General features: G+C 29.5%; 1 protein-coding gene across 1 annotated transcript in view; it reads right to left on the bottom strand.

Moving 5' to 3' along the window:
* Window positions 1-26,076, bottom strand: part of Ubr3 (Ubr3 ubiquitin ligase) — a 187,675-nt gene that overhangs the window by 130,885 nt on the left and 30,714 nt on the right. The window contains exons 8-14 of the mRNA XM_085825584.1: window positions 23,750-23,929; window positions 17,915-18,048; window positions 16,790-16,882; window positions 10,268-10,423; window positions 9,732-9,913; window positions 5,724-5,857; window positions 3,506-3,651 (exon numbers count right to left, since the gene is read on the bottom strand). Of these exons, the coding sequence (XP_085681710.1) occupies window positions 3,506-3,651; window positions 5,724-5,857; window positions 9,732-9,913; window positions 10,268-10,423; window positions 16,790-16,882; window positions 17,915-18,048; window positions 23,750-23,929 (1,025 nt within the window). The remainder of the gene's footprint in view (window positions 1-3,505; window positions 3,652-5,723; window positions 5,858-9,731; window positions 9,914-10,267; window positions 10,424-16,789; window positions 16,883-17,914; window positions 18,049-23,749; window positions 23,930-26,076) is intronic.

Below are 26,076 nucleotides of genomic sequence, written 5' to 3'. Positions count from 1 at the left end.
AAGCTGCTGACTGCCCTCCCCCCACAAACACCAAAAAAAAAAAAAAAAAAAGTTCCAAGACCAAATTACAAATTAGAACAATTTCATAAGTAGCTCCTATTTTTCCCAAAGAAAGGACAGATATATATTGCTGCCCCAAAATAAATAATAAATTTGAATGATGAGATAATGAACACTGAATGTAAAATCGATGATATGAGACAGGAAGAAATCTAAATTATGATAAAAATAAAATTAATGAATGATAATACAAGAGCAAAAAAAAAAAATCCTAGATAACAAATTTTAAATGCTCACATTATTGCCTCTTTTATTCAAGAATAATTCGAAATCAAGAAAAGCAATAAGGATCTTTATGATAATGACTGAGGCCCAAGCTTTAAAAATTCGAAAGCAGTTACAGTAGCAGAAAGACAATAATGCAATGAAACTTTTATGTCTAAAAGCATTTCTTGATTGATTGTCAACTTAACAAAAGATTACTGTAATATATACATTGAAATAAATTTTACAATTCCATGTCTGATAATTCACACTTTTGTTTGCTGTTCAGACTAAAGTAGGTCCTGGTTGGTACAGATAATCAACATCCTGTGAACCTGTGATGTGTCACATGTCACAATATGTATTATTACATACATGACATAGCATTTTGATTACATATTACATCAGCTTAATATTTCTGCTCTACATTTCTGCTTTTAAACAATACATATACTCATTCTGTTAAGATGTCTAATAAGCAAAATATAAATTATTAAAAAATATTAAAAATAAAATTGTAATTAGCTTTTACTATAAATCTTGCATACAAGTTAGCATCCAATCAGAAAAAATTAAGCTTAGTTCAGGATGTATGGTGAAAGAAAACAAGAAATATAGATTTTTTGCATAATTTTTGCCTATTTATACATCCGTTTCTCAGATTATCAATATATTCATGTAAATATAATTAATCAATGTCAGGAAACATATTTAATTTCCTGGCATTGATATACTATATGCACATCTACAATTAATTGCAATTTTCCCATTTTTCAATAAAAATTTTGTCCTGCTATGATGTGATCACAACAAAAAAAGAAAGAAATTTTAAGAAATACTTTCAGTAGCATATTTCAACAGATGCTGTGATTTAAAGCAGAACATTTTAAAAGCTATACAAAAACTGGAAGTTTGAATATCTGAATTTGAAATTTTGTATCATCAAAGAGAATCAACTACTCCAAAAGTTTAAATTCAATCTAAATTATATTAATTTTACTTCCATGGCACTCAATGTAATATAAAGCAGGGGTTTATTATGTAACATAATTTCTACAGTAATATTTTTCTAAAACTTGAGAAAGTAAGTAACAAGGAAATCATCTTTCTTATTCAAAGGAAATCCATAATTTAAAATAATAATAATAATAATAATTCCCCTCTTCTTCGCCCCCACAAAACATCATATTCTAACTAGAATAAATAAGTGGTTTGGACAAAGCACTCAAGAGCTATCTGCCTAGAATTAAGAAGTTAGGATATCTATTTTAGAAAATTAATATTACCACATATCTTAGCAAATACCTTTTTTGTAAGAAATTTTAATGAAAAATACTTCAAATAAAAGTAATCATCCCAAAACAAGAAAAATTCAACAATATTCAAATGAACTGTTAACACACAAAAAAATTAATGAAAAAATAAGAAAAAATTAAAATTTCGCACAATATTCTCCAGCATGGGGTTTTTGAAACAATTTAATCCCATATTTGTTTTGTCTAAGGTTTCAGTTAAAGGAGGAACTGTCATTTATTTAAAGGAAGAAGCAGCAGCTTCTGAACCTTTATCAGCCAATATACACTAAACGTTCCTTCAGCAGAGTATAACGTGCAAAATCAGTAGTAACATAAGTTTTTAGCAATTTTATAGAGTATAGAAAACCAAACATACAAATAAACACTGCAAAGAGTAATGCATATTTCTGCAGCAGTATAAAACAATAAGGAATAACTAGCTTAACAATCAGCACTAATTAAAAAAACAAAACATTTATGCTTTATACCCCCACAAAAAAAATTATGTTATATACCCACCATAATGCTTTTTCTCAGTTACTACAGTTAAAAATCCGATCAAAAGCTTGATTTCAAAACTTAAACACACATGATATAGCTACTAATGAAAAGACAAGCACATCTGATTTTAAGTAAACATGAAGCATAATGAAAATGGCATATTAATATGACTATTGCTTAATCAAAGTATTAATTTTTGCATAAAATAACCAATTATGAGCTGTCTATATTAAAAGTACTGTTATCCAATTTTTATCCTCCTAAAAATTTTGGCTTGTGTTTCTCATAACTATTTTGCTGTTCTTTCATGTTTATAAAAATTTATATAAACACATTATCCAATGCATTTGGGAAAAACTTACAGTTGGAAAAAGATTGAAATCAATAAAGTACTACATGAAAATTAAATTTGATTAAAAGTAAGCAAATTTAATTTCTGTTATCATGAATGAGAAACACTGCATAGTAACTACTCTTGTACTTTATGCAAAATTCTAAAATGCAATTTTTTCATATTACCAGACAGTGAAGGATCAAATATTACATTTAGCTTTGCAAAAAGAGAATTATGCTTACTTATCATTATACATAACATATCTGCATTGAAACACACTAACATGCCGAATAAATAGTAATTCAGAAGTCAAACAACAAAAATCAGCGTTAATTTTTCAAAATTTTTGCAGGACTAGTTTCGATGGTTTTACCGAACCATCATCCTCAGCTGCAAAACCGCAAATGAACAAGATAGGAAATAATGATTAGATAAGATAAGAAAGCCAGGACAAGAATAAGCAAGTGGTGCCATCTGTTGGTGAAACCAGAACTAAAACATAATTACTTTAAAGGCCAAAAGCAAAGATGGATTGGAATTAGGATCGTTAACAAGAACAGAAAGATTTTTTTGAATGTGAAATGCCTCTAGAAAATCCAGTTCTCCAATGGAAGATGTTTTTTGAATAATTTTGGCAGTTTTTCTCATAAAAATTTTCTCATTTGGCATAACTGCCAAAATTATTCAAAAAACATCTTCCATTGGAGAACTGGATTTTCTAGAGGCATTTCACATTCAAAAAAATCTTTCTGTTCTTGTTAACGATCCTAATTCCAATCCATCTTTGCCTTTGGCCTTTAAAGAAATTATGTTTTAGTTCTGGTTTCACCAACAGATCGCTTATTCTTGTCCAGGCTTTCTTATCTTATCTAATCATTATTTCCTTTCTTGTTCATTTGCGGTTTTGCAGCTGAGGATGATGGTTCGGTAAAACCATCGAAACTAGTCCTTGTGAAAATTTTGAAAATTAACGCTGATTTTTGTTGTTTGACTTCTGAATTAATATCTGCATTGCTTATCATTTAGATTCAAGTAATATAGTTGTAATATTTGTACATTCCAAACTAAAATTTCAAATAATAAACCCAAAATGTACAATCTTGCATTGTACCTTATTTAAAATGCTTTCAAAATCTTTATTCTGAGAAGTTGCTCCACACTTGTCAGGTAACAAATCCATTAATTGAGAATGTGTTCTGTCACTCATACACAGCAATGACACCATCTCCTGACGAGTCACTTCCTCTTCTGTTTGTCCTTTAAATTAATTCATATCATTAGTTAAGAAATAACAACAGCAAATAAAAGCAATTTTTATAAAATATCCTAGCACAAATGTTTTTAATCCTGCTTTATCTTCAAGTTATAGAATATTTCTTAAAAAGCCCTCACTACACAGCTTAAAATTTATAATAACTATTATATGGTCATTTAGCCCACAGTAATATGCCATATTAAAAACTTTAAAAAACTAAAGAAAATATTTATACGTATAGTTCTTACCTAAAAGTACAAATTTTTAAATAAATAAATATGATTTGACCGTGACTAATGAAATGAAATGAAAAGAAAATTCAATGTTCCTCCTTATCAGTACAGAATTAAAAGTACTGTTTAATTGACTCGATTCAAAATTTCAAGTTTCTTAAAAAAGGTTTCCTTCAGATTTTAGAAGGATATGATGGTAGAATTTGATGGCATGATGAGATTTCATTTCTCTTGAAATATATTTCATTTCAAAAATATTTTCAGCTTCTATAGTTTTGAGCTATTAAATAAAAGAAAAGTGAAAGGTGTGTGTTTTTCTTGTTAGATTACTTTTTTTGGCAGTCTGTAATTATTTTATTTCTCATTAATGTGCACCATTTTGATCACACGATGCATGAGAAATTTATTTTTTCCTATCTCTGAAATTTATGTTACTTGTTGTGGCTACTTATGCCAGTATGATGTAAGTTTCCACAAAGGAATGAATATCTGTAATAGAACTCTAGCATCAATAAAGGGGACTGCCTGTTATTTGTGTGAAAAGAGTACTGAGAGAAAGAATACACATCCAAATACTTCACATGCAGTCAAAGTGAGGTCAGAAAAAAGGCTTATAGAAAGAATGCATATGTTACCTTAATCCAGCATTATAATCCAATATACCTGATATTAATATAATTACCCTTAATTTCACTGAAAATACATTTAAAAATTAGATCCATAAAATAGTCAAGGATAGATGTATTTTTTATTTTATTGCAAAAGTAATTAATTATGTGTTATTTTGAATTATTGCATGCTATTATTCGCAACCACTAAACATAAAACACATATATATACATGGTAGACATGTTTGGAGCTTAATGAATATGATAAAATAAAGTCAAAACTAACAGTGCAAAAGTAACGGGCATATAATATGCATATGTGTCATGTAACCAATGCACTGACTGTTGTCATGGAAACAAGTAATCTACACATGCAAATGTAAGCTTAATTAGGATAAAATGCTTCTAATAAAACTAGAAAAAGATTTTTAATGAGTATTTTAGAATAATGAATACTTTTTTCAATCAACAAGAATCAGGCATTCAAAACGATGAAGTTCATTAAAAGTTTTAAATTAGCTGTGTCAGCAATTCCAATACTATCATCAAGTACTGAAATTGTTATTATTAAAATTAAAAAAAACCTTATTAAAACTTATTGAAAATATTAAAAACTCCATCATACTCTAAAATTAATAATTAAATTAATTTTATTAATTAAAAACTCCATCATATAGCTGGCATCAAGGGTCTAATTATTGAGGCATGAATTAAGAATGACTCAAGTTATTAGTTACTAAAAAGAGCCTCTAGAAATATCTTTAAAAAGTGAGTTTTGAACACCAAATTTGAGACAAATGTTTAGAAAATAAAATTTTTAATGGTGGTTTTCCATGTAAGATGCAGACTGGAAAGCATCTGAAAATGGTGGCTTAATGTTAACAATGATATATGATAATCCAATGTTTTTTGTATAAAGCTCATCCAGAAAATACCATTTGGGTAATAAAAAAGTTTCACTCTGGAAATATGCTTAATTAAAAACAGAGGAGCTTTTGCAAACAATCCATCTGCTTCACCTGCTGTAGCTGAAATCCCCAGCTCTAGCTAAGCAACAACCTAAAATATATTATTTCATTTTTAACATTAAGAAACCAATTTTTGACAATATTTATTTTGGTAATTTAATGTACTTCTTAAATCTGAAATGCATGGAAAGAACGATTATATGAATATTATATGCATTAATATGCATTCAGAAAATGAAATAAATATGAAGAATAAATGACATACCAATATTCGTATGAGTAGATAATAAGGTACAGAGGAAGGAAAGAGCACCCTCAAGCATGGGCAAAACCTTATCAGATTCTAAGAAAGAATTATTCCTGCTAGGATGGAAAGTAAACCACTCCAACACATGAAACCTAATTCAAAAGAAAAAAAGTTTGTTTCCACATAATATAAAAAATTTAAAAATTTTATAATTCACATTTCTTAGTCTTGTAAGGAAAATGCATAATACCATTCATTATTTATTTTAAACTTATTTGTAAAAAATAAATAAAAAAGCAGCAAATCAGCAGTAAATGGGAGTTTTCTTACAGAATTACATTTTAACATGCAAGGTACAAAACAAAAGGCACGAATAATGCATATTTTGACATTCAAGAATTAAATTTACTAAAATTAAATTTTTGCTTTGAAAATTAAATTAGATGATAAAAACAAGAAAAATATTACAAGATCTTATTGGCCTATTAATAGAGTTGAATTCCTTTAAATATGTATTACGTAGCCCTAACTATAAAGATGAAATTTTAACTCGTTGATGAACAAACTGGCATTTTAAATAATTGAATCCGACTAATAAATAGTATTAATTTTATTAAGCTGTTAAATTACACATGCAGTTTATTCTTCCTCCTTATGCACAACTTTTCTGCTCTAATGACTTATGCATTTTGATACATCTATTATTTAAAATTAATCAGGAGTTACATTTTACTTTATTTTATTTTATTATTAATCACACTTTCTTAAGAATCCTAACTTTACTACTAGTCCTCTAGCTAATCAAAATCTCTCTTCATGTGTACATTGAAAATACATTTCACAAGGTTTTGAAACTGGGGGGGGGGGGGAATGGGTAAAGTATTAAGGCTATGAGTATGAATGAAATTCCATGCAAATGATAATACCTCCCAAAATATAAAACGAGAAGGATAATACTTGCACAATTACTAAAAAACAAGATTGTATAAACATAAAATAACACTTAGCCATACTTAGATTCTATATACATCAAAAACTGTTTCTTAATGCACTACAAAGCATTATTAGCCACTACCCATTGTTAGAATACCAACAAAATGTTTGCACTTTTGGCAATAGGATATATATTTTCAACATCAATAGATTAATGATACAAGTTCTTGGATTTCCAGTGGGAGTTTCTGGTGACAAATACATTCAAAATTGCATTACATTATTATTATTATTATTATTATTCACAGTTTGTCTCTGTCTCCATATGAACCTTTTTAAATAAGAAAATAAATTGCCTGTACTTATGCTACAACTTTTGTAATTAAATAAATAAAAGCTTTTGCAGACAATATATTCCTATCATATATCTTGCATCATGAACAGTTTCACTCTATAAGAATTGGAATGCTTGCGATTTTCTTGCAAAATACTGTTACGCCTGTAAATAACTGATTATGTTCCTTCTTCCTTTCTCAACAACTCAGTAAAAGCATGTGACAATATACTTTATATATATAAAAAAAAAAAATTTAAAGATGGGGGCAATCTTGAGAGATAACTGAGAGTTCACAGAAGATTTTTGTGCTGCACAGCTATGGTATTTTTAAAAAAATTCAGACTTACTTAAATTCACTTCACAATACATCATTTAGGTTATCCAACTATTTATCACATGAATCTGATGTAAAATATATTACTATTTAATTAAATGTTTCTAGCCAGTTGTATTTTGTAATTTTTTTAATTTTTATTCTGAGCAAAATCCCGAGTAGAGATGGAAAGCTTTTATATGAAGTACTTTTAAGTATGATGAATATAAAATTAATTCACATATACACTTATTAATGTATAATTTATTGACATAAAACAAGCCTACAATCCTAATTTTAGGCACCTGCTAGCCATAATCAAAATATTGCTGTGACACAAAAATTTTATTCTCATCCTGATGAAAAAAAAACACTTAAAAAAGGCACAATAACATATCATGTACAAGGTAATCAAGTCATCACTTTCTCTTTATCCCATTTTTGCGGTTTTATTTATGCAGCATATTAACATCAGGTTGTTTGCTTTAAGACAAGCCCTGTTCGCTGCTCACACAACTGCTTATGTGCATAGATGATGAATCATTCATTCGAGCCATCAGTTTAATTAAAATAAGCAGATGCGTTTGCAGTTGCAGACACCAAACTGGACCGTTTCTAACACTTTTTAAAATGACAGCTTTAATTATTTTGTATATTTTGTGGGGATGTCAACATGAGTGTCATGTTAGGGCAACTGAAGATATAGAAAAACCTAATACTTAAACAACGAATGGGAGGAGCAGCTGTTATTTATAAACACTGGCAAAAAAGAAGTTTGTTTATTATGCAGTGCTTCAGTAGCAATACCAAAACAATCAAATGTTAAATGTCATGTTAAATATCATAAAAACCATTCATAAGGATTTCAATGATAAATATAATTTAAATAAATAAATTTGCAACAAGAATGATAGTTTGAAGAGGGAAGGCTAGTGGAATCATTTTGATAAGGATGAAAAATTTTGTTAAAAGCTTTTTCCACATCAATGAAAAAAACAAGGCCATGCAAAGAAAATGCCATATTCAGGAATGCAAGAACCACATTCAGGTCTGCTTACATAAAGTTCAGGCATTGAAATCTTCTCTAAAAGTTCAACAAAGCAGTCTTTTTACAATCAAAAATGAAGCAAAGAATCACACAGAAGCATCCTCTAAAGTAAGTTACATTCTTGAATCACGTAAAAAGGAAAGAAGCTACACTGGCAATGTCAGAGTCTTTATTAAACAAATTTAAAAACAAAAAGAAAGAAAGAAAAAAAATCTGAAAGGTTTCAGATTTCAAATTACATTCAAAGGGGTGTTTTTTTAATATTTTATGTGCTACCTTTATTTATTAAATATCATGTTCTTCATACTTAAACCATAAAATTCCATTTAAATTGAGCATATCTTTATAATTTCCAATACACAGTCTCACGCACTGGAGATAGAAATGTTTTTTCTGTACAACATTGCCATTGCTTGCTTTGAAATCCCTTGAGTTTGTTAATAAAAAATTCATTGAAAGTTTTACAAAATATGAAAACAAAAGTAAAACAAATTCCAAATTTTGAATTTGGGCTTCCATATGCCCATATTTGTAGTAGGATTGTGTAATTCAAAATTTGATAGCTCCAGGTACCATTGTTTTATCACAATGCGAGAAATATACATACATTTATGTAGATTCTTTATTATTTAATTTCTTCAAATATAATACACGGCAATAATATTTGGTGGCAATAGTTTGAAAAGTGAAACGAATATTCAAAGAGATTCGACGCAAAATCCCAAAACAAAAACATTCCAGAGCATGTGAATAGCAGCATGGTGCTAGCATATCATGTATTAGAATATAAGCAAATTTAACAAGCTGTCAGAGAATATTAATAACCAAATATTCCATTAATAGCAAGTTGATGACTTAATGCAGTATTGATTTAATCAGATATTTGTAAATTTAACAATTACATTTCTTGTATTAATAATTAGCTTATTAGTACGTACTTACAATATATACATACACATAACATGCAACATAAACACAAATTTTAACATACAACATAAAAATACACATGTAAAGAAAAATAAAAAAAATTAATATCAAGTACAATACATTGCAGCTTTGTCATGGCTGCATTGTTATTCTATATTGTACACTTTTTAGTTCATAATTTAAATTTTTAAACAGTTTTTAAAATGTTCATAAGTTCATTAGTTAATCATTTTCAGCTAATATAAGTATTGTCACTGCCAAGAAAGTTCAAAAGATTATGGTGGAAAAAATAAAATCTGTTATGAAATGATAGCTTAGCAAATATTTTAATTTAGTTCGTCTGACATAATGAATGAACTGATGAATGCTGACAGAGATCAGAATAAAGAGTGGTATTTTGGGCAATATTTTGGCTAACATATAAATATCCTAAACAGAAAACTTCCATGGTGAATAATGAATTATTACCTTTGCATGACAGTTTTAAGAAACCAGTCTGGATCTAGCTTCATGGCACATAATTGTAAAAGGAAAAGATCAGCATCAACTATTGAATTGCAAAAATGGCACTGTATGTATGTCATTGCCTGACCTTTGATCTGAAGACCACTGCGAACCCACATATTGCACAAAATTTCATTAAATACAACCTGAAAGAAATTACCAATTCCATTAGTGATACCATTAATATTAAATATTGCGGAGAAATCAGTTGGAAATACTGATAACATATACAAAAGGAATACATTTCATGTGGGTCTGCCAGAAGTAAAATTAAATTATTTGATAAACACAAATTATTTTCTTGAAAAATTAATTAATCTTGATTAATAAATTAAAAGAAAGAATTAAAAGAAAATTTTAATCTTTCAAATTATAAGGAAGAAAATTTTAATCTTTCAATTAAAAGAAAATTTTAATCTTTCAAATAGAATCCACTTAGCAAACAGCAATCATTGATTTTAAATGTTTTAAGAAATACGACAGCACTATTTTCAATATACCTGTGCTTGTAATGGATGCATCATCATTAATTTAAGAACGTCTTCACAAGGAAGAAGACTATCTAATGATCCATCTTGTTGACGAACAGCTTGGCCTAAAAAGGATGCGAAACAGCGATGAAGTGGTAGATGGAAAGAGACTTGATACGCATTTATCTAGAATTAAGAAAAATAATTAATTAAAATGAATGTACCAATAAAATTAGAAGATTACATAAGAGAAAAAATTAATAGATTTTTAATGCCTACTATAAAACTAAAGCTATAAAAATTACTAATAATAATCTGAGTACATACAAGAAGCAATGAACAAACTGGGCATATAATCTCACCATAATGGTTTTATTTTTTATTCCCCCATTTAAATTTTAAAAAATCAATACAACCCCATTAGTTTCATGCCAGTGTTCCTTTCCTACACTGAATCTAACTGATGTAAATTATATGTAGTATTATGAATCTAACTGATGTAAATTAAAGCATTATAAGCTGTTATTCAGAATCAAAGGATAAACATCAACATTGAAAAACACACACAAATTTTGATAAAATGTAAAGGTATGATTTTGAAAACGGTCAAATGCTAATTTTATTTAAAATATTGTTGCGTTTGGCACGGGTTTGTGGATTTGGATTGATTAATAACAACACTTGATGAAGAATGAAAACACAATTTATTAACCAGTATTACTAGGAATGGCTCCCAAAACATGTTTACAGTCGTCGAGAAACTATGACAAACACACTGTAACAACATCATTTATATGAAAATTTGATGTGGCAAGTCATCAACAGACCTGATCACTTTCCACAGGTTAAACACAATTAGACATTTCCAAAGAACTGAACACTTTCTAATGCATATCTTAAGAGTACTAAAGTATAACTTAGAGCATAGAAACGTTTAGTTGTCTTGCAAATCAAGATCATCTGAAGGTAACTATAATAACTGTAGACCATTATTTGTTATTGCTCATGCAAAGGAAACATTTTGCAACTGTTAGACAACTAGCCTGAGACTTCATAGCAGCCAGTAATACTCAAATAACTCCTAAAAAAAAACTAACTTTAAAAAACATTAAACATTAGCCACAAAACTTCTATATATGTATCTTCTATTCTATATATGTCAAGGGTTCCCAACCTTTTTGTCCCAAAGAGCACACTCTAGAATATCTGTTGGACAGCAGGCACCATTTACTTTTTCAAGGTGAATTTATAGGTGGACAGAGTTATTAATAATACATGCACATAAAACAGAGATCGGCCACCTTTCACTTTGTGCTGGTATCTAAGTTGGAAGCTATTTCTATTTCATTAAAAATGAGAAAACTTTCATGTAGAATTTTATTGAAAACTAAAACACTTTTATTTAGATAGCTCAGGGGTGGGCAAGATTGGTAACCGCCATGGTGCAAGCGGGCATAGGGGTGAGAACCCCTGATCTATGTATTTACAATAATTTTAGAACATAATTTCAGAATCATATGTCATATATATATGGAACTAAGTGTAGCGTTTCTCATGACTCTTCCATGACCAAATAAACAATTATCATAAAAAGCCCCTCAATGAACATCTGCATGCTTCAGGCTGATTAAAGATGAAAGTACAACCAGAATCACTCTAAACTACACTTAGACTCATCTATGAACAGTACTCAAGCTAACTCATTACCTTGGCCTCATTGATAATAAATACCATTTTAAACAATCTCTTCTGAAAGATTCAGTAAGTGCAAGCCAATGCAGTGGTCTTTTCCCATAAGGTCTGCGCTTGTGAAGGCTTCAATACACAGCAGTGCTGCTTATTTGAGTACAGTAGATGCTCAAAATTCCCAAGCCAATTATCTAGTAGCTGTACAACAATTGCCAGCAATGATAACTAATAGTCCTCAAATGCTGAGACCCTCAGACCTCAACAATTATTGCTCCCATGCTTAAAAAAAAGTTTTGAGAAACTTTTAAAGAGAACTCCACGTCTTGGAGAATGTTTTACCCATACTCATTCTATGAGTCTACTGACCATTTTCCACTTCTGGGTTCCACTTTTGTATCTTTCAGATATTATTACCACCACCATTTTCCAAGCCTACAACTTTCCACTTAACCAAGATATTTGTATGACTCAAACATGTTTCCTTCTATGGTTTGTTAATACTTACATATTCTGAGCACATAAATCATTGCGACAGTTAAGTTCTTTTATTCAATAATTACATAATTACTCTAGGATCCACAACACAATTATCTTTTAATTCTGGCAAAAAATCAAAAAGAATATTTTTTATTTAATTTATATATTTAAATAAGCAAAATTTAAGAAAGCATAGAATTTATAATAAATATTGAGTTTCAGAAATTTAAGAAAGCAATAGATAAATTTCTTTAAAAAAGCAATAATAAATTTTAGAATAAAAATTTTATTTTAAGAAATAAATTTTAATTTAATAAAGCAATAGAATAAATAAATTTAAGAAAGCAATAGAATAATCAGTGTTTTTAAAAAAGACATATAATACAATAGTTTGAGCACTATCTGCTTCTGCACTTACAAATAGTTGCACTACCAATTTTAATTCCTTCCTTCTGCACGTGTTTCTTTTATCTGTCTTACTTTCAAAATCTCTGTCTTAGTTACTTAAATAATGAAGTCTGTCACTATGGTAGCAATTTTTTCAGGCAGTTATATTTCTTAACCAGATGCCAAAAATTATATAGATACAGTACTAATTTTAGAATAGATGGCTACTGATTTTACTCATCTGTAGGATATGAATGAACACCTTTTTAAACAACTACATTGGCAGCATTATTTTTAATTATATCATAGTCAAAAATCAAACACACATCTTATTATGTTGATCAATATTACAGATAATTACATAGATCACAACACATCACACATACACACACACAGCTATTTTGAAATATAATAACATAAAAGTTTTATAGTGTAAAAGGGCTATTAATTTTAGTTTTACTTCCCCCTTTTAACAATTATTGCTTCCCTGCTGTATCTGAGCTTTGCAGCGTATAAGACGTTATGTTAATCCTTCCATTTCTGAATACAGATGCCATTCAAAAATAAAGATTTTCTTCCGACCTAAATAAAAATAAAGATTTTCCTTTAAAAATAACAATAGTCACTTCTTAATGATTTACTTCCTTATTTAGAGACCCTCTATAGTAACTATTTTGCTCCAAAATCTTCATAAACTGGAACTGGCTATAAGAACTGGAATAACCTCCCTGTAGAAAGTGTGCATAACTCTGATGAGTTTATCAAATTTTCTTCTAGGAAGTGCTACACAGTTTTTTCTGTACGTCTTTTTCCTGATATGCCTCCGCAAATTTTAAGTTTTATGATGGTTAGGTATGATTCTGTTGACATATATAATTTTTATATTACATTTAGATCACTTACATTTGAACTATTGCTCAAATGACAATCAGACTTAATACATAACAGATTCATCAAAACATGATCATCTCCCTGGGTAGTACATTTATTTTTCCCAGCTGATTACAAAATAAATTTTTGACAACTGACTTTGATTATTTTTAAAGCTACTGAAATGCAAACATTGAAGAATCAGGAAAAAGTGCAAATGCATGACATGTAATTAAGTTAGTTGAAAAAGTAATGTCTTTCAAATAATCATTAAATCTGTTGATTTAAATCGGCTATGTGGAAGAAAAACGTAACAATGCAAGAGGTAAAATTAAGAAAAAGAGAAGGGAACCTAAACTTGGCACAGATTTTATGAACAGTTCTACTAATTTAGAGAACAGATACAGGATATCTTTTTTATGAGCAATTTTATTTCTACATTCCATAAAAACCAATAAATCTTCTATACAAAAAGATAAATAAATAAAATACAATGAGCTAATGAATATAATAGGTTACTTATCTTCTGTAGTAGCATTGCCGGCAGAGTGGTTTTGGCATGTTTCTGCATTGGCAAGAAACAAAGACTACCAATCTGCACAAGTATGAGAAATAAAACAGTTAATGATCTAATTATTTTTTCATAATTCCCTGTGCCAATATAGTGAGTTTCACTGTAAAATACTCATTATGGCAACTATTTTCAATTTTCCATTAATGGAAAAAGATGCTACAATTGATGTTAGAGGCAACTGCTGCACTATGATTACCAGATTGTCTGTAAAAAAATGAGTCTTCCAGTATGTTTTATATATATTTTTTATTTTTATAAATTACTAACAAAATTGTATTAAACAAAATAACAAATAGATTTTTTCAGCATATATTTATATATGTTGTTCTTTTTTAAAAAAATTGCTTATACATGTTAAATAAGTTCTATTGAATTGTGTTATTTTAGATAAATTTTGATCAAACTGTAAATATTACAATAAACACAATTCATATTAAATTCCTTCTATATGTACGTATTAAATAATCTATGTTACAAAAATATTAAATCAAATGCTGATTTATCATTTACTGTAGTAAGTTTCATTTTTCTGAATGTTCACAACATTTTGCAACAAATTACACTTTCTGGAGTCTGAATAGGGATAACATAATTTTCTCTCACCAAAACCACTACAAAAGGCAAGTACCAAATAATGTTTATTTCCAACTGCTAATATGTTGAAGGTGAAAAAAATAAATTTAGAGAGTGAGAAAAGGATTTAGAAGGAAAAAAAAGAGAGAGGGAGAAAATACCACTTTATAAATGTACTAAGTTTGCTCACTGATATTCATGATTTTAGTTGATTATGGCAAAGCACGCTAGGGCTATCTGCCTAAGGGAAGAGATGTCTTCATGAAAGACTTTCTAAGGTAAACTTGCTCGTATACATGTTACACATGGGGAAAAACCACGCAAACACGGATGGAGCCAAGCCTTTCGCCTCAAATCGAATCTAGGTCAGAAATGCCAGTGTACAGTGATTTTATCATTCAACCACTGGTGGGTCATTGAAATTCATGAATTATTGACATTTTTAAATCTTTTTAATCAGTTTTCAACTAAAGCCTTTTTTCTTACTTAAAAAATCTGATCTGTACACCACGACTTCCTTGTACGGAATATTAAATTATACGCATTTTTTCTTGCATTTCGTTTAAACTTATTGGATTGAATTAAATCTACTTCGCCGACAGCGCATAAACCACAATAGAATAAATGCATTCTTTAAAATGCACTCTAGTATTTGTTTACCATAGCAACACTCTGACGCTAGATTCACTTAACAGCATTATATTTCGTTCATATTATAACTCATAATGCACAAAATTTATATCATTTAAAGAATAGAAGTATCTAATCATTGCTACATGTTCTATTCGAATACTATAATAAAGCTAGAATGATGTATAAAAGAAATTAAGCAAACAAAACAAAAAAGAAACAGTTTTTCACAGACGATTGAGTATTTCTCATTCAATTAATTCCGTTCTCACTTCATAAGAACGCAAAAATACATAAAAACTCAAAATATCTATATTAAAATTTACGAAGTAAATCCTAAACACTTATTTCCTCGAAAAAAAATCCAGAAAGGATTAAGCATGATTTAATTGGCAATAATAAATGAAGGCGTTATCTTTGTTGTTGCGAAGCTAAGTTTCTCTAGATTGGCAACAAATCCACTAGTCTGTTGTTTCAAATGTAAACAATCAATGGCCGCCATAAAAAAAAAGGCTTAGCGGCACTTAAACAACTTGTTGATAATTGTTGATAATTCTAAAAATAAAATTGTTGATAATTCTAAAAATATTGCACACAGATTTACTAAAGGCATAAAAACCTTAACCGGAAGATAAAAACAACATAATTCAATCATTTTTAAAGCAAAAAATGTACAATTTACAAACATGTACGAGTAAAGAAACTGAGATCACTAAGCCGGGTAACAGAGTAGATATATATATAAATATATTTATATATGTTTGGTGCGGCCGATTCCAACCAAAATACGAGGTGCACATCTACATGTTATAGCAGTCCTATATACAAAATTTCAACGTTCTGAGGCTACTCGTTTTTTAGTTATGCGAGATACGTACGTACGTTCCTATAGACGCCATGAAAAATTCTCTTCAGAATTAATTTTAAAGCAGTTTTATAATTTTTTTGGAGGAAACAAGTCTTTTATTCTGTCCTTACATACGTGGATTCCAATCGTTACACTTTAACAATCGTTTTGTAACAATTAGAATAGTTACAAAACACCGCAGTTGCTTTCAGTAGCAGGAGCGGTTATAAGAGTTTGTTGTTGTTGTCCTTACGTACAGATATCATGCAAAAACATCGTTAAATTGCATTCAATAGCGGTCAAAATGTATATTTTCGTTGAAATATGCTGCCTGAAACTTTTCACGATTACAATACTTCCTTTTTACTTCGTACACGGAAGTAAAAAATGGATTTTAATTATTATTTATAAACAAATACTTTAAGGAATTATCAAGAGAATAATATTCAACTATTACAAATATAAACAGAGATTCATAAAATGAATAAATCTTTAAAAAACTTACTTCATCACTCAAGGAAAAATCAATAGCTGCGAACCATTCTTGCAACACTTGCAGACATATACGTAAAACATTTTTTGTTTTTTCCAAAGTTTCCTACAAAAAAAAGAAACTTATGAACTGCATCTTCTTATATTATGAACTATAATCCAATTAAATAATACCAAATAAAAGAAAAACTCGTTCATTAAATTTTTATGTTAATTTTAACAAGATATAAGTCTAGATTGAATACTAATTAAAATAATAGTATGTAAGGTAATTATGGTAAATCTGTCAGAAATTATTAAAGCTTCGATGCACTTAAATGACTGATATAATTTACACTTCAAACATCAAAATAAAATCATTAATGCATATGTTTTATATATATGTAAACAAAATCTATATTACATCTTAATGAAAAATTCAGTTGGATTTTACTCATATTAAAAATTTTTACTTGCAACAGTCTTTCGATTTTCGAGAAAGTTAGAGGAGGATTATTTTGATAGTATGGGCGTGATCATAAAATTCTTGAATCCTACACTGAAATTTTTATTCTGGCACAGCATGTTATAAATATACTGTAATTTTAATTGTAAGTTATCTGTCATCAACTCTGAACAAGCAAAGTCAATATGAAGAAGATACTGATAATAATAACAAATTTTACAAACATCGAATTATTTTATATGGTGACTCCAATTTTTCCATATGCCAGAGCACAAGTAGTTTGATTCTCTATAACAGTTTAAAAATTTAACTGTTAAAAATTCTAATCATGTTCCCCCCCCCAAAAAAAAAAACTTCAGGAAGAAGAGGAACTGACGGAGGGAACATACAAAAACTTAACATAAAAAGAGATATAGGTGTAATAAAAATTCAGTAGTAGAGCAAGCTAATTTCTGAAGAGACTAGCAATAACAATATATATTTTTGTAAATACTAGACTAGAAGGAGCAACAATGAAATCAAAATATAAGCAGTATGGATGAAAGCAAACGGATAAAGAAACTATTCCAGATTACTAACATGATTATCTATACGATATCAAACAACTCCTGCTCATTTTGAGGATCAGATATACGCTAAAAAGTTGAATTAATTCAAGTAAAACAAAAATATATTTACTGAGAAAATTCTTACCGGACTCTTTAGATGGGAAATTAAAGCCCACATAGGTGTTGCAGATGCTTCTAGTTCTGCTGAGAATGCAGCATAATAAGTGTTAGATTCAAATTCAACATGGGCTTTTAGTTCCCTCTGGTTTACATTCATTCCTGTGAGAAATATTTTTCATATCAACCACATTTTACATAAATTTTTCAATATGTATAAAATAAAAAATGGAAGTTGAAACAAGGAAATTTAATACATATACAATATATATATATCACATTATGTAGCAAATTACAGAGTAATAAATTAAAACAGTAAATACCAAGAGACATAAAATACTTAATACAGACTACAGAAATAAATAAAATCACAAAAGCTGTTTAATTGTATATCAAACTTAACTTGAATAATTTTAGTGAATATTGCCTAATTTTTCCCCTGTACATATTTTCAAGTATCATTCACAGATGCACTCAATACAATACATAGAATAATAATAAAAAGTGTCCGACAATTATGTTCAAACAAAATTTCAACTGAGAACAAAAATGACAATTAGAAGCAACTGACAGAAGACAGATATTTAGAGAGCAGTAGATAATCAGGAAATACCCCACTACTGACATAGTTTAAAAATTCAAAAAATGCTATATCCTTTTACAGTAGCTCATCTATAGCTAAATAAAACTCATTCATGATGATGAAACTCAAACTAAAACATTACAATTCATCAGTCAGCAAAATAGCAAAAATTATGTTAATATTGTGCTTATTAAGTGTGATACACTTTGCTGTTGAAGATAACATTTTTCCTAAAATTGATTACCAATTGTAATTGAATTGCATCATGCATTCTCTACAGAAGATCCAATTATGGTTGTCAATAACAAAAAAGACTTGCATTAGCATGCATGAAGATTTTAATACTAGAAACTTCAGAACAATATAAACAAAAGAAAAATTCAATGGAACTAATTTAAGAAACAATGAATAAGAACTACTCTTATATGCGACCTCAAATCGCCAAATTTCTTCCACGCTGCCATATTACTATCTAAATGTTTTGTTTACATTTCGAACTTTAAGCCTAAATATCTCCAAAAACGCGTATTTCACACATGCAAAAACCACGTTTTGAACACACAATTTAGCTAAAAATCCGAAACAAAAACAAAAAATTTAGATAGCAAAAACGTAAAGTTTCTAACCAAAAATATTTGACAAGAATCCATGTACACAGCAATATGTTTTAGCTTAAAAAAAAAAATCTACGAATGGCACAATCTAGGCAACGAAAGAATCTACGAACTATGCACACCTCACTTTAATAAATTAACATAACAATAAATTTCAAAGAATACCATGTACACAGCATCCTGTTTAAACTTTAAAAAAATCTACAAATTGCACAATCTAGGCATTGTGCACAAATCAACAAAATAAACTAAAATAACTAAAATTACAAACAATTCAAAAACAACAATAAGAACAGAAATTCATAATAAAAAAACAATGAATAAGAATTTATAAGATATTTATGCATATCTTCCTTTAAAAAAAAAAATCTGAAAGGTTTCAGATTTTAAATTACGCCCAAAAGGGTGTTTTTTTAACATTTTTTGTGTTACCTATATTTATTATTAAATATCATGTTCTTTGCACTTAAACCATAAAATTCAGTTCAATAGCGATGTCACAAAATAATTTTAAAATAAGCATATCTTTAGAATTTCCGATACACAGTTCTGCGTGCTGGAAATAAAAAGGTCCCCCCCCTCCCCATACAGTGTTGCCATTGTTCGCTTTTAAATCATTGAGTTCGTAACTCAAAAATTCGTTAAAAGTTTTACAAAATATGAAATCGATAATAAAACAAATTCCAAATTTTGAATTTGGTCTTCCACATGCCCATATTCGTAGGAAGATTACGTCATTCAAAATTCGATGGCTCTATGCACCGTTGTTTTATCACAATGCGAGAAATAGACATACATTTATGTAGATTTTTCATTATTTAATTTCTTCAAATATAATGCAGGACTCTAACGTTCGATTGCAACAGTTTAAAAAGTGATTTGTCATTTACAGTGATTCAACACAAAATCACAAAAGGAAAACAATAGTCCTTCAGGGACAAAGCCCCTTTGGACTAAAAAAAAAAAACGTTGTCAGGTTTAACGTCGCTGAACTTTCATGATGGTAAAACTCAGACCGGTTGTCCTTTTTTATATGTACTTTTAAACTTAACATAGACTTTCTAGGTTAATTAAGAAGTAACTTTACAGCATTATAACAAAAGAGGAAAGATATCAGCTTCCCTGATGCATGATGCATCTTACTTGCTCGGCGTAAAAAGCCATCTTCCTGTTAAAAGCCATCATCATGATGTGTGTCGATTCTCGTTTTGAATTATTTCACACACAGCAGAATTATTAAATTGGAATTTAATTACCTACAGAGAATTATTGCTTAATTTTCTTTTATATTCGTATTTGTAATTTTGCTTTTACGTGTATAGTATTTCTTTTCATGCTTATAGTTACAATTTTAGTATTTCGCATGTTTCATTTATTTCTATTAATGTGCTATTCTTTATATTAACACGTTGAGTGCCACATCAGCCATCTGTGGCTGACATTGAATTTTCCGTTTAGGCCGCATCAGCCATCTGTGGCTGACACTAGATTTTCCGTTTAGGCCGCATCAGCCATCTGTGGCTGACACTAGATTTTCCGTTTAGGCTGCGTCAGACATCTGTGGTTGACACTAGATTTTCCGTTTAGGCCGTGTCAGCCATCTGTGGCTGCACTAAACTTTCCGTTTAGGTTGCGTCAGCCATTAGTGGCTGACACTAGACCTTTTCGTTTAGGCCACGTCGACCACCGCTGGCTGACAGCGTGTAACATGATATATAACTATAAAATTTACACTGCTTTATGAAATTACACAAAATTTATTTAAAATTTACTTAATTCTGATTCATGATTTGATTTTGATTCATTGAGTTTCATTGAAACACGGTAAACATAAAAACGATTCTCCATTACAGCTATTACAAAATGTGACAACACTGGCCATTACTCTACCAGCTTCTGTTGCATTTTTATCATAACATAATTTACAATATTTTCGTACTTCAGAGGCTTTTCCCGGTTTTCTTCAGAGTTTATGTTGTTGTTTTCTAGATATCCTTGCATTTTTGTTTGACAGAATGCCTTCTTTTTCACAACTTGTTGCTATCTTCTACCGCGATACGAATCACTGGCCCTACAATACCAGTGCTTTTAAGCAAAGCACGTGGCCTGAACGGGATAGCCTAAAACATATGTGTGGTGCTCAATGTGTTAATACATACTAATAATTAGTATATTAAGTACATAACTTTAAAAAATGAGGTCATTATATTAAAATGATGATTTTATACGAATTTTTTTGTAAAAGTAGGCTTAATTGCTTTAAATGCGTGGGCCGGTGGCGACGTTCCATTTCAGGTGGTTCGGTCCTGCTGCAACACTTCATTCTCCACACGCTGGTTTTCAAGGGGTTAAGAGTACAATATGGTCCTTTATTTAATAATTAAGTGGCTCCTCTAATGTGTATACTTTTTGGAAATAAGAAGAATATAACCCTCTTTTTTCACTTTAGGAACAAGAATATATGGATTAAAATTAATTCTTCTTTCAGTTAAGATCAGAATTGCATTATTTATCACTGAAATTAAAAGTAACAAATCATTCAATTATTAAGCGACAAACGATTTCCTTCTATGCTTCTGAAATTTTCCTTTTTTCAATGTTTTTTTAATAGAAATGTTAGTTTTAGGAATAGTTTTTATACTTGTTAAAAGTTATAGTTAAGTGTTATTTTAAGCTTTGAGATGGATAACATTAGATGCATAACATATAAAACTAGTATTTACTGTCAGTAGGTCCCATTCAAGATAATTTCATATCTAATTCTTTAAAAAAGCTTATATCTTTCAAAAATTTTCTTACTGATTGCGAGGCTCTAAGCATCCTCCATAGCAACAGGAAAAAAATTTAGGAATAATTATGTCTATGAAAAACAGAGGGTTGCATTAGTATGTGAATAAATTCAATGATTGTGAGCATTTCTTAAATTAAGGTTTTGTCACATATTCTATCTCAAACCAATTGGTTACATAATTAATTTATTTCACTTTCAACTTTCCATAATTTGTGGCAATTTCTTTTGGGGTACTTGTGTATCTTAAGACCTTGGTAAAAACAAAATAACATTTGGCTGCAATCGAAGTAACATGATTACCAGCATCTTTTCCTCAGATGGTAAAAGCCTCAATACATCAGAAAAGAAAGTTCACCAGCAATATCAGGTGTATTTGTTACATAATTCGGTATGATTATTTTATACTTTCTATTCTAAACGTCTTCGGCAATCTCATCCTTATACTCACTTCCTAAAAATGAGTATGTGTGTGTGTTATTATGGCAAAGCCTCGAGGGCTATCTGCCTAAGGGGATGGATGCCTTCGTGGAGGACTTTCTAAGGGTAACTGGCATGTATACACGTTACACAAACCACGAAAACTCCCATGCAGCCAGCACGTTTGCGGGATTCGAACCTCGAACCGAATTACCAGTGTTCAGCGATCTTACCGCTTGGCCGCTGGTCGGCCCTAAAAATGAGTAATTTTAAAAGAATTAGATCATAATATAGAATAGCAAATGTATATGTAATAGAATTATTTCTATGCAAAACAGAGGGATTCATTATTATATGAATAAATTTAATGATTGCTGAGAACGTTTCTTAAATTAAAGCATAGCCATCTATTCTATCCCACACCAACTGGTTGTATAATTTGTTTGTTACATTTTAAACTTTCCATAATTTCTCACTATTTCTTTTGGAGTAACTGTGTATCTTAAGACCTTGGTAAAAACTAAATAATATGCGGTTGGAGTAACATGATCATTAACATCTTTTCCTCAGATGATACAAAACTCCACTATAAACTACAGCCAAAAAAAAAAGAAATTTCACCAGCAATATTAAATACATTTGTTACATAATTCAGCATGATTATTTTATACTTTCTATTCTGAAAGTCTTGAGCAATCTCAGCTTATTAAAATCCTCTAAGTTAAAAGAATTAGGCAGAAATACAGAATTGTAATAGTAATGTAATAAAATAGCTGTCTTCAAAGGCCTTTGTACTCTCAACAGAAAGGCTCTGCAACTAAATATTCAACAAGCCTCAACAAAATACAGTACAAAGTCTGAGATTTGGAACTGACATGACTCAGCAATTTGGGATTTTAGATTATCCATTTAAATCTACCAAGATGACATGTAGAAATTATAAGATTATGAATATTAAATAAACATTTGTAAAATAAAGAAGCATTTATGATCTTCAATTCTGTGAAATAAATAAGCATTTATGATCTGTAGTTTTTTCAGTTCCTTCTGTAGCTTGCAGTTTTTACAGAATTACCACAGCAACTACAGCTTAATATTAAGATACAATAACACGTTGAACAAATATTAATTTAGAAGCCAAACAACAAAAATCAGCATTATATATGAAAATATAATGCTGATTTTTGTCGTTTGACTTCTAAATTAATCAGCTTAGTAGTTAGTATCTATGCTTTATTCTTCCCCCTCCTGTAAGAATATTTCCTTAATATAAGTATGTGATACGCTTAACTTGCAACTGCTCCCAAAGACAATGCTTATGTAATCATTTGCACCTATCACCACTTACATAAGTATGTATCTCAGTTTATTCCAGTTAGATGAATTTGTAAAACAATCTTAATAAATGCTTATTATCATGGTCATTCTTCACACATCATGCTTCCAGAATTTACTTACCTTGGAACAAGGACAAAAACCTGAACCAAATATCCAAAAGGGTAACATTATTCAGAAATTCAAATGCTACTGCTTCATGGGTGAGCACATTATTCAGATCACTGACTAGAGGCCAATAACAATGTTCTTTCATGATACGATGACTACAATCTACTACAAGATGCTCATTCTTGTCAGGACCTAGAAGTAAAATATCTAAATAAATATTTTAATGGAATAAATTAATATATGCTTTTCACCAAAACGTATATATCCTTACATGTGAAATGTAGACTATAATTAATTAATTGTAATGACTATTTCCATATATTTCTGGGTCAATTTTAATCTCAATTATCAAAAAATTTTTCAGATGGTAGAAGCAAATAAAATATCGTTAAGGCCTTTTATCAATCAATTATACTGAAATATATATGAAGACTAAGAACTTGGAAGCAAAATGTGAGTTATAGCTTTTCAGGCATAATTCCAGAACAGACTCTGACTTGAAACTGCCAAAATGATGATAAAATGACAAATGTAGCTAACTTTCACTAACACTGATGTTGTACTGCATAGTAATGTTTCAGTCAACAATTTTTTCCCTGCTGAATTCATAAATTTTCCCATTTTTTCATACTTTAATATATAAGCTTTAAGTTGAATTTGAGATTTTTCTTCAGCCTACACATCTTTATGCTTGCAAAATAAACACGCATCCTCACAAGTTAAACATCACCTAATTCTTTTGCCACTGAATGAAATAAACATATCATTTTTGATGAACACCGTAGCCATTTAATGAAATGCACTTGAATATAAAATTAGAATCTTCAGCAGTTTTGTTTCTTAATCGTCTATTATAAGAAAGGAACCCATATATTTCAAAAAGTGAAGTCTTTATACCAATATTCAATTGCACTAACATTTGGAACTTCAGTATAATAGGTTAACTGAATTTCAGATTCCATCTGCCCACCATTTGGAAAATTACGTTATAGCAATATCACTCAAAAGCGTTGAGGTGAAGGCTTAACTACTTCAAAGTACAAATACAGTAGAAGTCCAGAAATCCACAAAGCTTGGGACCAGAAGTTGTGCGGATTTTAGGATTTTGCGGATTTCAGGACAGAAAAGATAAATCATAATATTCAGAGTAAAGGTGCAAATTACATATGGCAAATGCCTCTTTATGCAAAATAAATAAGGCATATTAGATACATTTATTTAAATTATTATATATATTATTGCAATAACTTATTATATGTGTTAAATTATTATTATGTATGTAAATTGATTATATTATTCATTGTATTAGATATACACAGCATCGAGGTTTGTCGATTTCACCTCATGCAAAGATTTCCGGTTTCGGATTCCGGTGTTAGAATCACTATTGCTATAAAATTTCAACAGCTTTTCTTTATTTTTCCATACACCATACACAATCGTATCAAAATTCCATACAATTTTGCTATAAGCCGATTCTGCTATAAAATGCACCTATCTCCCTCTTTTGCAGAATTTGCACTTTTTGCATTACCGTCAATGCAATGTGTTTACGTTTTTCAACGTTGCAAGCAGTAAAATCATGAATGCATTTCTTATCTGTAATTGTATTAAAAAGGGATGAAATTAAAAATATTCTTAATTTATCCACAAAATATCCGGATTAAAAAAAAGGTAGCACTAAATAATCTTGTGAAATAACAAAGCTCAGAAAATACAACAACGTGAATCGTGAACTTGAAAAAAAGAGTTGAGCGAATTGTCTGCTTTCTTACCTCGATGCAGATTAGAGGGTAAAAAACTTTTATCATGATGTCAATAATTTGGTATTTCTGTTATCACTCATTATAATTCAGTAATTATGACGTCATTATTCAGTAAGTATTTTTTCTTCAGTATTTCGTACTCAATGTCCCAGTTTCTGGAACCTATAAACTGAATGTTTATATTTTGAGAGGCAATGCGGTTTTCAGGTCGGCGGATTTTCAATATTTGACTGTACTGATTTCATAAGAAATAAAATGTGTGAAGCATAAAGCATTATCATTGGCAGGTTTAAATTTATCTGATTTCTAATTTATTAAATTTATGAGACACGGCAAGTATAGAAACAAATCAGCGATTCTTTATTCTGTGTTTTCAAAATACACTTAAAATTATCTACAAACCAGAGCTAGCAGATCAAGAAACAAAATAAACAATAAATTTTAATTTATATTTGTTTCATTCTTAATTGCTATTTCCTCATTTCAAATTTGACTGATCAAGTGCTCCTTTCAGCCATTATTTTGAAAATTGGTTTTACCCTTAGCATATTAGGTTAAGGGAACTTTTTGAAT

This window comes from Stegodyphus dumicola, chromosome 10, assembly GCF_044657685.1.
Source record: "Stegodyphus dumicola isolate Sdum_Otavi_A_Nest chromosome 10, ASM4465768v1".
NCBI lineage: Eukaryota > Metazoa > Arthropoda > Arachnida > Araneae > Eresidae > Stegodyphus > Stegodyphus dumicola.
Note: the sequence above shows the minus strand (reverse complement) of the source record. Positions and strands in the feature narration are given on the sequence as shown.